We start from the raw sequence: 14999 nt of genomic DNA on the forward strand, positions 1-14999 counted from the left end.
CAGTGTACGCAGGAATATTTAAAACAAAATAAAATTTTATTGGCCTTAATTATATTTTAAACGATAAAATATAAATAAAAAAACACTATAATAATAATAATAAATATTATATTGAGTAGATATGCAGAAATGTCGATAACAAAATAAAATTTTATTGGCTTTAAATTGTCATACTGCAAACGATATAAAATATAAATAGTTTTTATATAATTTGTAATACTATATGCTTGTAAAAATGTTCAGAGTGTCATTTCACTACGTATGCTAGAAACACAGTCGAGTCATTCACTGAAGGAGGCTAGCACTGTAAAATATGACATCGCTGTTTGCAGGACCTATATTAAAAGAATGAAAATTTTTATATGTGTACGATATGTTACGAACGCACAATATTTAAGTATCTATTACGATCAGTGTTTGCTGTTATCTAAATAAAATTATATAGATGATTATTTAGATAAAACTTTGGCGTCATCTTACTTTTATATAAATCATAAAAATATGTATTATCTATATTTGCATATTAGATTTAAAAAAAGTATTATCTTTACTATATTATCTAGAATAATTTTCAGATAATTTTGGTTTAGAGTCATAGCACAAAATAAAAATACGAATACATATATTTTTATATCTTTTTTGTAAATATTTGTTTATAACTGTGTTTACATAAGCAGTCTTAAAAATTATTATCTATAAAATTACCTAGATGAATCGCCATATAATTTTATCTTGTATCTAGATATATTTATAACAAAATCATCTCATTTAAAATGAATTTTCATATTTTTATCTCATCTTTTTCTAGCCAATTTTAAAATTATCTAAGCACAACACTGATTACGCAATATCTTCCACGATGTTTGCTTTACCATTGTGAAATTTTGCAAGGAAAATACGTATATCTTGCAGGCTGTCAAAGTACTAGCCTCGATGCTTTTTCTCATCGTAATCAAGAGCAATTTTTGCCCCTTCACGGGTATCTTGTACCATGCACCATTATAACTATGAAACAAATTATTATACACAAAGTATTCATGCAATGAAAATTCCAAGTAATTAAAATTTTTTTTAATATATTTTATATGGAAAGTAGATTTTTTTTATCCAAAGCAAAGCTAAAAAAATTTTTTTATAAATAAAATTTAAATAATTATTTAAAAATAGATTTAAAGGTAAATTCATATAAATTTATAAATTGAATTTTATTTAAATTATGTACAAATTGATTCTAAGTTAATTGATGAAAAATTGATTCTGATATTATCTTACATTTTGTTGCAAATTTCAAGACTATGATCTATCAATTTTTGTCCTTGAAAGCTGAAGCAGAATAAGTGGAATAATTGAGCAAGTATGTAGACAAAGTATCTCGTCGCCTCCATTAAATCATTCAACTGCATCGAGAACTTGAATGGAATCATATGATTTTAGACCTAAATTATATTTCTTAGAGCACTCGTATATTGATTTAATTGTATAAATAACTTACTTGAAGTAAACTAACGCTAATAGACAATGTTGATATCATAAGTTGAATGGCGAATGGTACAGAAAAGACATTTTCGAGAAGTTTTGCAAACCTAAATAAGGAGAAGTCATCAGTTAAATAAGAAATTTAAATCATAAAATATAAATTATATATTTATTAAATAAATTATAAATTATAAATTTATTAAATAAATTATAAATTATAAATTATAAATTTATATATTAAAAATTTATAAATTGTTTCAAACTCTGTTTAAAAAATCACAATATTGTTACGAACATACTGCAGAGCTTCTCGATGAGCATGAACCGAAAATGCAACATCTTTATGGTACAGATCATTCGGACAATTGATTAAATTTGCATCCGCGATATCGCGTCTATTTAATACATGTTGGAACCTAAATCTGCAAATATTTAGATCAATAAATGTATCCCTATAAATTTTGAAAAATATCTATATTAAATATTTTCCATTTATATTAAATATTGTTATTATTTATATTAAATATTAAATATGTTCATTTACATATTTTCGTTATGTATCATTATTGTTTATAAAATATATGAATAATCATTACCCGACCACTGCGAAAAGGCCGCAAACGTGTTCGATGTAAATAAAGAACATGCAGTCGTGCGCAATTAACCCAGTCATACATACCAAGGCGGTAATTAGCATATGGAAAAAAATGTAATAGAAATACTGCTCTTCGTTAACGAAATAGTGCGCCGGATATGCTAGCATTATTGGACGTGAAGTGTTTAAAGGAAACACGATGTCCATGATTTGTGGTATAAGAGAAGTTGTTATAAATGAAATGGTAGACATGTAACAATACGCTGCAACAAGGACGAATTTCGTCAACAATGTATGTCTAATATTTCATAGACGTTTAAATTTATATAAATATTTAATATGTTTCTATGCATCCTTATTATAACACTAATTTATAAAACAAATTTTTTTTTATTATTTTAAACTGGACAAGGTGTTTCTTATAGATTTTTTGGATGCTGAAAACGATAGAGTGACAGATGTCCTATATATATATATATATATATATAATTCTCAGTTTTTATTTTTAATAATATAGATAAAATAATAAGATATCAAAATAAAAAATGCATAATATATTTATGACATCTGATCAGAATTTTCAGATAACGTTAATCTTTTTTACAAAAAAAGTCAAATATCAAACAAACCATTTTTGCACAGAGAGAATTTTCTCTTAGAATTTACCCTGAAAATCATGATAATCGTGAGACAATATGATATTGGAAGAATTTTATAAGAATTTCTCTGGTTAATATTTACTATAAAAAATATTACACAATATTTATCACAATAAAATATAAAATATGTTTGATTAATTTTACTAAAATATAGAGTCAAATTTTCTTCAATAATTTTAGAATATATTAAAGAATTAAATTTTAAAATATGTTAAAAAGTATTAAAGAATTAAAATTTAAAATACGTTAAAATACTTATATTAAAAAACATAAATAAGAAACGCCTTGTCTGGTTCAAAATAATGTTTAGCTGTAGACTAGTGCGTAATTCATGTCGAACGGTTCTATATTTGTCTCTATAGATAAAAAAATTCTCAAATAACAATAACGGAGTTACTTGCAGGCATATATCAACGAGTACCACCTGCCATTCTCGGCATATTTTTTCAAAATCTCACGTTCCTCCTGAGTCTCAAGAGTATCCCAGTCTACGAATAAGTGATCAGTCAGATCTTTAATCTACAAACATCACCGATATATTTGATACCTTGAATATAATATTCGCAAACAGCAACACTGAAAAAAAATTATTAAATTAATAAATATTTATTTCAATACTGCCTAATAAATCATTTATTTGAAACAAATAAATATTTTTCTGTTTTAAAAAGAATTTTCTTATTGCAAATAAATACTTTTCACATTAAATCAATATCATTAGTTTCAAATAAATGATTTATTAGACAGTAATGAAATAAATATTTACTCGAATTCAATAAATTTTTTTTCAGTGTACAAAAATATAAATAATAATCAAAACTAAGATTTTGTATACATCTATAGCTTCGAATTTAGATAACCAATTTTATTATAATTAATAAAACATACTTTCTGGCTGTTAAATCGATATGCTAGCACTTTTACCAGACAATTCCATACTAACATGTGTGGAGGTAAAGTTTGAAAGATACATTGTGTGTCTTCGCAAACAAAAATTTGCGCTATCTGAAAAAAAATGTATACGTCCACTTGTTTGCCTTTAAAAAATTATTTATGTTTTAAATTTATCAGATAATAATCATTAAGCCAGTAATATATATATATATAATTAACAAAAATCTTTCCTCAATGGTAAAAGTCGACCAAACTGGCAATCATTTATTATAAATAATTAGTTAAAATATAACGTTTCGGCTGTCATTGCAGCCCTTTTCAAGTAAATCTATAAAAAGTTACATAAAAATAATTATAATTTTAATACATTTCATCGCAACAAACCTATTTTACCTATTTATTTATTTATTTGACTTTGTTATGAGGTTTTAGATTGCGAAAGAAACATTAGTTTTGTCTCGATTTTCTTAACGCGTAGTGACTAAGATTCTTGCTAACTGTTAACATCTATTTATTTCTTGCTTACTTCTGTCAATTCTACATTGTTAAAACAATGGTGAATATTGTCGGTGGTATGCAGTATGAATTTGATTTACTGTATTAATTTATTATGCATTTACGTTTGATATGTAACATATTTTTGTATATAAATTTATAATTATTTGTTGCGATGAAATGTATTAAAATTGTAATTATTTTTATGTAACTTTTTATAGATTTACTTGAAAAGGGCTGCAATGACAGCCGAAACGTTGTATTTTAACTAATTACTTATAATAAATAATTGCCAGTTTGATCGACTTTTACCATTGAGGAAAGGTTTTTTTTTTAAATTTATATTTTATGATTTATATTTTAAATTTATATTTTATTATTTATATTTTAAAATAATATTTTATTATTTATATTTTAAATTTATATTTTATTATTTATATTTTAAATTTAAATTTTAAAAATACACAGGATATATCCCGGAAAAATTTAAACAAAATCTATTTAATATACGAAGTAAAAATCTCAACGATGTTAAGTGCCGAAAAAATTCACTTGTCGATAATTATATATATTACCTGTGTAAAAAGACAATTTGCGAAAATTATGACTATCAAAGTCAAAAAGGATATTCTTATTTTCGGCTTCTGATAAGGCCACTGACCGATCATCAACAAGAATCTCCTGCTAATATCGTAATAATAATTCCTGTGTTCCATACTTTTTGAAGAAATAGTTTCTGTTAGCCGCAACATCGCTCGAATATCTGGCATAAAAAAAAAACTTTCCCTCGCGGTGCCTCCTTCCATCGCGGAGAGAATAAATTAATATTTCATTCACATAACTTCCGCTCTTTTTTGTTTCCCCACCGCGACATAGTAATCAAACAAGTCTGATGTATACTTACAATAAGTATACGTCTCGTGTAAATATAATGCAAGTGAAGATATAGCGTTTGACAGGCCGGCTCTTTTTTCAAAGTGTTCGTCGACTCGAACACGTGTGTGTATAGAATATAAAATATGTGCGAGAACGTCTTGATCGCGTATCGATTAGTTTGTTCAATGCTATTTATTATGCGCGTGCGGTGTAATTTATAGCAATAGAAAAGCACCTCTTGGAAAGGATTTCTTTTTAAAGTTCGAATTTTTCATATACAACTCCTTTTCGATATCATAAAATTCCAGCTGCGCAATATTGCTTTATTTATCTGTCATCTGGAGGAAACTTTGACTTCTTCGTTAATTTTTGAAATGTTTGACATGAAACTAAGTCGGATCTTTTTACAATATTTTTTTCGACGAATTGTCATTGAATTGAAAAATAAAATTAATGTATCTATGTCACACATGTGACATTTATTTATAATTATTTTATTGTTTACGCTTTATTGAATATGTGCAATATTCCGTGCTACGCGGAGTGTTTAGTTAGTGCGCGGACGCGAGTGTCAAGTTTAGGACGGCACAGAAAAAAAGAAAAAAATAAAGAAAGTTCACGGCACACAATATATTTTACAAATAATTACACAGTGCAAAAGAAACGCTCTAATGCAAGTGAACTGCAATTAGAAGCGTGCAATGATTGCCGGAAGTGCAATCCAACGACAAAAATCGATCTCCCGCGAGAAGTGCGACGAAAATCGAGAAGAGCGAAAAGGAATGCTGTCTGTACGCGCGAACGACCGTACGCCGATAGATCCGTTCGACAAGAGAGGACGTGAACCAACGTGATTGTTTTCTACCGACCTTCGAGAGAGTTCCGAGGTAAGGAACACCGTGTTTGTGTTCCTTCCACATGACGATAGAATCCTCTCGAATGTCGGAGGACAAAATCACTTGTTGTCGTCGGTTATATTTATGACGAGACGGTTATCTGTCACCGTTCAAAACGACAGGTATTGCGAGCGTTAAAGACGCGCGCGGTCTTGCGATATGGCGGAGCGCGTTCGCTCGCGATTGGCGCACGGGGATTTAGCGCGAATCGTCGCCAAATTCGAGCGGCTATTTCAGCGCAGTTAGCTGCGCTTGTCGCAAGGCGAAGAATGCACTCCGAGATGCATTCCCACACACCCACACACACACACTTTCTCTCTCTCTCTCTTTCTCTCTCTCTCTCTCTCTCTCTCTCTCTCTCTCTCTCTCTCTCTCTCTCTCTCTCTCTCTCTCCAATCCGCAACAGAATATTATATATTTTTAAAAATATCTATAATTACGTAAATTGTAAATAATAACGTGTATGTGTTTCAATCGTCCATATAAAGCGTGATTAATTATGCGAGTTTTATAATTTGTGTGTAACAGTTAAAATATATACTACAATAAATATACATATTTGAATTAATCACAAAAACCCAAAAAATTGAATGAGATTAAAAATGCGTTTGTCATTTGACAAATAATAGAATGAACACAACTACATTTATTTTTTTTATAATTGGTCTGCGAAAAATTATAATTTTTATTTTATTTACCTAACTATATACGTTCCTTTAATATCGATACTGCCCTCTCTTGTTTTTATCACCTGAAAAATTACTAAAGACAAATATTATCACTATATGTATTATTTATATATCTAAACTAATTTTCATCTAAAGCAGAAAAAGAAAATTAAAAGTACAGTTCTCACGAAAATTTTCTTTTTCTATAAATTCATTTATCTTCATATCAATATTAAAAAGTATAATGTGTAATTAGTAAAAAAATTGTGTATCAAATAATTAATATTATATAACTCAAAAAAAAACATTATATCGAGTAGATATGAAGAAATATCGATAACAAAATAAAATTTTGGATGGCACATTTTAAAGAATATAAAATATGAATTAAGAAGAAAATTAGTAAAGCTCTTATGTGAAAAACATAATCGAATCTCTTTTAAGAAGACCGAAATTTGCTATTTTAGGGGGAATAGTCTCTCTCCGGAAGGTTGAATAAAAATAAAAATCTTGAATTAAATATTTTATTGAAGTCCTTGATAAGCCATCAATGAAAATATGTATCCAGTGAATTTTTAAGGATTCCGTTTAAAAGAAAAATCAATTTTCTTTTAAACTCATGCATTATAACTTGGCTTTTACTAGTTTAGAAATTTTAAATATAAATATGACTATAAAATATAAGTTTCTCTATATAATTTCTCTATATTTCTGCAGAATTTTTTTAGTGTTATCTCTGAATGCTAGAATCACCATCATCGAGTCATTTATTAAAGGACGCCAGCACCGTAAAATACGACATAGCGGTTTGCAGAACCTAAATTAAAAACAGTCAAAAATTTTACGTTCGTCCGACTGTACATTGAAAAAAAATCTTGAATTCAAACATTTATTTCAATATTCTTTTATGTATCATTTATTTGAAACAAATAAATATTTCATGTGTTTTGAAATTTCTTATATCAAATAAATATTTTTTTACGTCAAATCAATATTATTAGTTTCAAATAAATAAAGAAATATTAAAATAATTTATTTGAATTCGATACTTTTTTTCAGTATATGTATATCTTGCATATGCACATAGTTTATGTGCTTATCCAGAATCACCGATAATTGAATTAATTTACCCCTGTGAAACTTTGCAAAGAATATACGTATATCTTGCCGGCAGTCACAGTACTAGCTTCGATGCTTTTTCTCATCGTAATCAAAAGCAGTTTTTGTGCCCTCACAGGTATCTCGTACCACGAGCTATCATATCTACAAAATTAGCATTTAACATATATATATATGTATGAAATAAATATATTGTAGATTATATATACTTTATATTACAATGTGTACAATGATAATTATAACAAGTGCCAAAATTCCGGTAAATATTTTATACAGAAAATAGATTTTCTATATTTTGGCCGAAGTCAATTTATTCTTTGACTAATTACTTTGATTATTTTTTATCTTACATCTTATTACAAATTTCGAGACTATGATCTATCAGCTTTTGTCCTTGAAAACTGAAGCAGAACAAATGGAATAATTGCGCAAGTATGTAGAGAACGTATCTCGTCGCCTCCATTAAATCAGTTGACTGCATCGAGATCTTGAATAAAATAATACCTATGTTCTAGATCTGCATTATATTTTTCAAAACTCTCACATCTTGATATAATTGTTAATAACTTACCTGTAATAAGGTAACACTAAGACCAATTGTAGCAATTAAGAGTTGCATAGCAAATGATATCGTAAAAGTATTTTCAAGAAGTTTCGCAAACCTAGATTATGAAAATACAAGAATAATTACAGTTAAAAAAGATAAATTCAATAAACTTATCGTGATTATTGCCAAATATTAAGGCTCCTGGCTCCTCGTCGGCCATGTTATAATTGTGACATATTAGAGGCGAGAAAGCGCACGCTAAAAATTCTTAGATACCATTTCGAAGTAAAAAGAGATGAAACAGCATTTTAGATGGCTTTAGCACACTCTTAAAATACCTCGAAAATTTCCTTTTCTCTTTATAATCAATGAGTAACTGTAAAATGACTGTAATATAAAACCCAGTTTGTCTGCTCTTTCCACATCCGCAGTTATTCCGTCTGATATTACGATCATTTTACAGTTATTGATCGACTGTCAAAAGAGATGTATTACTAGTACACTTTTAAAATACCTCGAAAACTATACTTTTCCTTTGACAGAAGATCAATAACCGTAAAATGATCTGAAATAGTGTTTAATCGAAATACTTTTTCATTTAAAAATGGCATCTAAGAATTTTCAGCGTGCGTGCTTTCTCGTCGCCTCTGACGTCACAATCCAACATGGCCGCGGCGAAGATCAAAGAGTCTTAATTAAGAGGATGTTGGATGTCTGTTTTATCGATCGGACAATTATAGATCTTTCTGCACCGAAAACTTTTTATTAGTTTAATAAAATAATAAATGCTTTTCCACAATTAAAGTGCGCACAGAAACAAAGTGGGAACTTACCGATTTTATGTTAAAAACAAAAAAAAATTTTTAACTAAAATTTCTTTATCGACTTCTGTCGTCAAGTCGAAACAATAATTGTTTAATATAAAAGTTCTGCTGTTTGTACGTACAAAATAAGATAGGTTCCGACTAGAAATTGAATGAAAAAATATTAGTAAACTTTTAAATATAAGTTTAGAAACTTAATAAATAAGAAAACGCGGTGCAGAAAATTTTCATGCATATTGTGTATACGTGCATATGTTTAGATATGTGTAGTGCTAACCTATCATGTGTATATGTGTATACGTGCATATGTTATTTAGATATGTGTGGTTCTAACTTATCTAACATCCCCTTAAAATAATTTTATGAAAGAAATTCATCACGATGTCATAATCTTACTGCAAGGTTTCTCGATGTGCACAAACCGAAAATGCAACATATTTACGATAAATGTCATCAGAGCAATCAACCAAATTTCTTCTCGCGTTATTGCGTTTATGTAATATATGTTCAAATCGAAATCTGCAAATTGTCCAGGACAATTTTAAAATTAAAATTTGAAGAATTTGTCATTTTTGTAAGCAATAACGAAAAGTTCCATTTATTTTCTAAACATAAAATATACCAGCAATGTTTACTGTTAAACAAATAAAATTATATAGATGATCATCTAGATAAAGTTTTGGTGTCATCTTATCTTTATAATAGATAATAAAATAAATAATAAAAATTTCTCTGTCTCTCTCTCTCTCTCTCTCTCTCTCTCTCTCTTTCATACCACAAAAAATATTTATTTTAACAAGTAGTAGAACTTATTAATTAGCAATAAGCGACAAAAACTAAATAAAAGTATAAATGTATATTTTATTTTTTATACTTTTATAATTTATATTTTTTTAGAATTATTTATATTAGCGGTTTTAAAAATAATATTATCTAAAAGTTATCTAGGTGAATCGTCATATATAATTTTATCTTTTATCTAGATATATTTAAAACGAAATCATCTTTATCCCCTATCTACGATAAGTTTACATATCTTCATCTCATCTTTATACGAGTATAGTTAATTTTGAAGTTAATTTCGTATAGTTAATTTTGAAATCATTAAGCACAACATTGTAAAGTATATAAGTAATCATTACCCGACCACTGCGAAAAGGCCGCAAACGTGTTCGATGTAAATAAAGAACATGCAGTCGTGCGCAATTAATCCAGTTAGACTTATCCCGGCGGTAATTAGCATATGGAAAAAAATATAATAGAAATATTGCTCTTCGTCAACAAAATAGTATGCCGGATATGCTAACATTATTGGTCGTGAAGTATTTAAAGGAAACACGACGTCCAAGATTTTTGGTACGAGAGCAGTTACCATAAATAAACTGCCAGTCACGTAGCAATACGCTGCAATAAGGACAAATTTCGTCAAGACTGTCTAATATTTCATGAATGTTCAAATTTCTATAAATTCTATAAATTTCTATAAATTAAATATAATTTAATATATTAAATTTAGTTTAATATGTTTAATATATGTAATATATTAAATTTAGTTTAATATGTGTTTCCATGCATATTCTATTTTATTATAACGCGAGTTTACAAAGTATCATTTTATTTCATTATATTAAACTAGACAAGGTTTTTCTTATATATAAATTTTTAGATGCTGAAAAAAATAAGAGGACAGATATCCTATGTGAGAAGTAATTTTCAGTTTTAATCTTTCATAATATGATTCTAAAAAATAAAGTATCGAAATTTTAAAAATGCCTGTTATAGAAAATGAACAATATATATATATTCGTGACATTTGATCAGACGAATTTTCAGATAATGTTAACATTTTTACAGAAAAACTCAAAAAAATAAAAAAGCTATTTTTATATTTCGAAAACGTGACATTTTAAAAATTAGTTTCGTTTTCAGTACTAAAAATCTATAGAAGAAACACTGTCATTTCAAAATAGAACGAATTTCATCAAGAATATATGTCTAATATTTCATTAATATATTTCTATACATCCTTATTATAGCTTTGTTTTCAACAGAGTTGGGTAAGTTAATGATTTTTTTAAACCAAGTTAAAATTATTTGCTCATAAAATTAATTTAGTTAAGTTAAAAGTTGTATGAACAAAAAATGAACTCACAGATCAGTTAAAGTTAAGATTAAATTAACTGAAGTTAAATTAAAAGTTAATTTTTAAAAACATTACATTTATATTAAATTAGAATTTCTAGTTACTAATCAACCCTGGTTTTTAACATTCAAAAATATGTCAGAAATACCTTCTTTGGTTGAAAATAATTTCTGACTGTAAACTAGTGTGCAATTAATGGCCGCTCGTATTTATATTTATTTAATAGAAAAAAATTCTAAGTACAAGAATATAAGGGATGAGTTTACTTGCTGGCATATATCAACGCGTACCGCCTGCCATTCTCGGCATATTTTTTCAAAATCTCACGTTCCTGCTGAGTCTGCAGAGTATCCCAGTCTACGAATAAGTGATCAGTCAAATCTTTAATCTACAAACATCCATCGATATATTTGATATCTTGAATATAATATATTCACAAACAGTTACGAAAAATAGAAGCAAGAGATTCTAAAGCTAAAATTTTTCAATTCACAATGCTAGCTTCGAATTAAAAATATGTAGTCGAATTATACCGATTAACTTACTTGCTGGTTGTTAAATCGATACGTCAACAGTTTGACTAGACAATTCCATACTAACAAGTGCGAAGGTAAAGTTTGAAAGATACACTGTGTGTTTTCACATATAATGAATTGGGCTATCTGAAAAATATACTTGCATTTATCCTGCGCCCATGGAAAGACAAAAAAACTTTTAAATAAAAACTGAAGATACTCTAAAATAAATAAATTCTAACAATATATACATATATAGATATTATATATATTGGGTGTGGGAAAAAGTTCGTGGCGTTTTTCCCGATAGATATCGTTAATTGCAAATAACTCAGAAAAGACAGATCGACACCACTAAACGCTCGTTGGAAAGGTGACACTTCGAGCTTTACTTTGAGTGTTTGAACATCGAAATTGGTGCAGTGGTTGGAAAGTTATTTGCGTTTGAAAATTGAGAAAAATAATTAAAAATTGCGCTATATTTTGCAATATTATTATGACAAAGGGAAGAACGCTGCGCAGGCTTGTGAAAAAATGTGTGCTGTATACGGTGAAGGTACTTTATCAAAATCTGCTGCGCGGAAATGATTCGCTCGTTCTGGTAATTTTAATATGAAAGATGAGTCACGCTCTGGTCGTCCAATCACCGAAAAAGCTGATGAAATTCTTGAAAAAGTCCAGCAAGATAAGCATATCAGCAGTGTCGATATTGGTATCCTCATGAATTGAGCGCGAAAAACATGATAGACCGAATTAACATCTGCGATGCGCTGCTGAAACGCAATGAAATCGAGCCATTTCTGAAACGTGTCATAACCGGTGATGAAAAATGGATCACGCACGACAATTGGAAACGTCAAAGATCGTGGACAAGGGATGGTGAGCCGTCACAAGCGTTCGCGAAGCCAGGATTGACGCCGAAAAAGGTGATGCTGTGTGTGTGGTTAGACTGGAAAGGAATTGTCCACCATGAGCTACTTCCAGTTGGTCAGACGATTGATTCTCAACTCTACTGTGAACAACTAGAGAGATTACGCCAGGCAATTGAAAGAAAACGGCCCAAATTGATTAATAGAAAGATGTTGTCTTCCATCATGACAACGCCCGACCACACACTTATTTGATGACCCGTCAAAAATTGCGAGAACTTGGTTGGGAAGTTTTGATGCATCCACCGTATAGTCCAGACATAGCACCCTCTGACTATCACTTATTCCGATCTCTGCAGAACTTTCTCAATGGAATTAAGTTGCTTTCAAAAGAAGCCTGTGAAAATCACTTGATTCAGTTTTTCAACCAGAAACCACAGTTCTTCACCGATGGCATCATGGCTCTATCCGAAAAATAGCGAAACATTGTCCATAATAATGGAGCATATTTGATTTAAATAAATTCATTTTCACACTACAAGAAAATCAGTTGAATTTTACTAAAAAAACGCCACAAACTTTTTCCCAAACCCAATATTTATTATATTACATAGATTATCTATAATTCAATAAAAAATTTCCCATTAAATTATTAAATATATATATATATATGTATATTAAATATATAATTAATTAAAATTATATATATATATATATATATATATATATCTTCGATATATAAGAAAAAATTTCAACGAAGCTTTTGCAGAAAAAAATATTCTCTCGTCGATAATATTACCTGTGTAATAAAACAATTAACTAATATCATGAATATAAAAACAAAAATGATTAGTCTCATTTTCGGCTTCTGATAAGGCCACTGACCGACCAACAACAAGAACCATTTACTAATATCGTAATAGTTCCTGTTGAACTTCATACTTTTCGAGAAAAAAAAATAACTTCTACTCGCCACAACTATATCACTCGAATAAAAACCTTCCCTCATAATGTTCTCTTTCCAGAGTAAAGAACACATTAATATTTCATATAACGCTTTCGCTCTTTCTTGCTTCCCCCTACGTTTATCATAGCAATCAAACTAGTTTCCATAACTGACATATGATAAGTATATATCTCGTGTAAAAAGAATATAGGCAAAAATAAAGCGTTTTTGACAAGCTGATTTTTTTGTTCGCCGGTTCGAACGCAAGTGTCTTGAATATGTGATTAAAAAATGTGATATTTCGTATCAAAATCTGGTGACATTATTTATTGGAGATATTCAATTTTTCAGTAATAGAAAATTTCTCATACTATGTGTTCTGGTGAAATTTGCATGTACAGAGAGAGCAACAGCGCTTTTCTCTCGATTTTAAACAGTGTTATGTTTAGGGGATTTTAGAATTAGCTAGATAAAGATGAGAAAATGTTTTATTTTAATAAGATAAGATGACTTTGAATTTAAACATATTATGGCGATTCATCTAGATAACTTCCACACAGATAATATTATTTTTAAGAGCACTGATGTATAAACACAGTTATAAAAAAATATAAATTATAAAGGGGATAATAAAAATATTCATATGTTTATTTGTAAATATTTATCGCTTTTACTACTTCGTTCTACTACTTAAGTATTTTTATGTTATAATCAGTGTTTGTTGTTATCTAAATAAAATTATATAGATGATCATCTAGACGAAATTTTGACGTCATGTTATCTTTATATAGATATAAAAAATGTGTATTATCTATATCTGCATTTTAGATGAAAGTGTTATCTGTATTATCTGTAGTATCAAATTATTTAGAATAATGTTCAGATAATTTAGTTTAGTTTATTACTAAAACTTGAGCATTAAGCGATAAAAACTTATAAATAAAAGTCTGAATATTTTTACATCTCTTTTATCGTTTACATTTTTTTATAATTGTTTTTACATAAAAGTAATATTATCTAGAATTTATCTATATATTTAAACTAGAATAATCATCTTTATCTTATCTAAGATAAATTTAAGTATTTTTATTTCATCTTAATTTTGAAATTCTGAGCATAATACTGGTTACGATTGTAAAACAAATTATCTGAATATTATTCTAGATAACGTAGAAACATAGTAAAGATAAAATTTTTTTCATCTAAGACGCAGATATATAGATAATACATATTTTTATCATCTATATAAAGATGACGCCAAAATTTTATCTAGATAATCATCTATATAATTTTATTTAGATAACAAACACTGATTATAAAATTCTGCAACGTACAATGTAGGTAGATTCACTTACCTTTAGTAATCTGGAGCGACACTTTTTTCATAAAAATTTCTTCATTAAAATCTGCGCGCTAGAACTTTGGTTACTTCAATTAATAATCATTGTCGAGATTAAACGTACGTCAAATATCATAC

At 28.3% G+C, this 14999-nt stretch overlaps 2 protein-coding genes across 2 annotated transcripts; both read right to left on the reverse strand.

Moving 5' to 3' along the window:
- Positions 1-142: 142 nt before the first annotated feature.
- Positions 143-4889, reverse strand: LOC114934735 (odorant receptor Or2-like). Its single transcript, XM_029307440.2, has 9 exons — positions 4695-4889; positions 3619-3735; positions 3132-3249; positions 2073-2334; positions 1776-1898; positions 1493-1583; positions 1273-1409; positions 873-1005; positions 143-335 (listed from the first exon to the last, which is right to left on the reverse strand). The coding sequence occupies exons 1-9, from the start codon at positions 4887-4889 to the stop codon at positions 282-284; spliced, it is 1230 nt and encodes a 409-aa protein (XP_029163273.2). The 3' UTR covers positions 143-281.
- Positions 4890-6975: 2086 nt separating this feature from the next.
- Positions 6976-13991, reverse strand: LOC114934739 (odorant receptor 22c-like). Its single transcript, XM_085488823.1, has 9 exons — positions 13376-13991; positions 11738-11854; positions 11463-11580; positions 10192-10453; positions 9446-9568; positions 8250-8340; positions 8029-8165; positions 7690-7822; positions 6976-7376 (listed from the first exon to the last, which is right to left on the reverse strand). The coding sequence occupies exons 1-9, from the start codon at positions 13613-13615 to the stop codon at positions 7323-7325; spliced, it is 1275 nt and encodes a 424-aa protein (XP_085344949.1). The 5' UTR covers positions 13616-13991; the 3' UTR covers positions 6976-7322.
- Positions 13992-14999: the final 1008 nt, after the last annotated feature.

This window comes from Nylanderia fulva, unplaced genomic scaffold (assembly GCF_048542155.1).
Source record: "Nylanderia fulva isolate GAGA-0341 unplaced genomic scaffold, ASM4854215v1 Scaffold72, whole genome shotgun sequence".
In the NCBI taxonomy this organism is placed as follows: domain Eukaryota; kingdom Metazoa; phylum Arthropoda; class Insecta; order Hymenoptera; family Formicidae; genus Nylanderia; species Nylanderia fulva.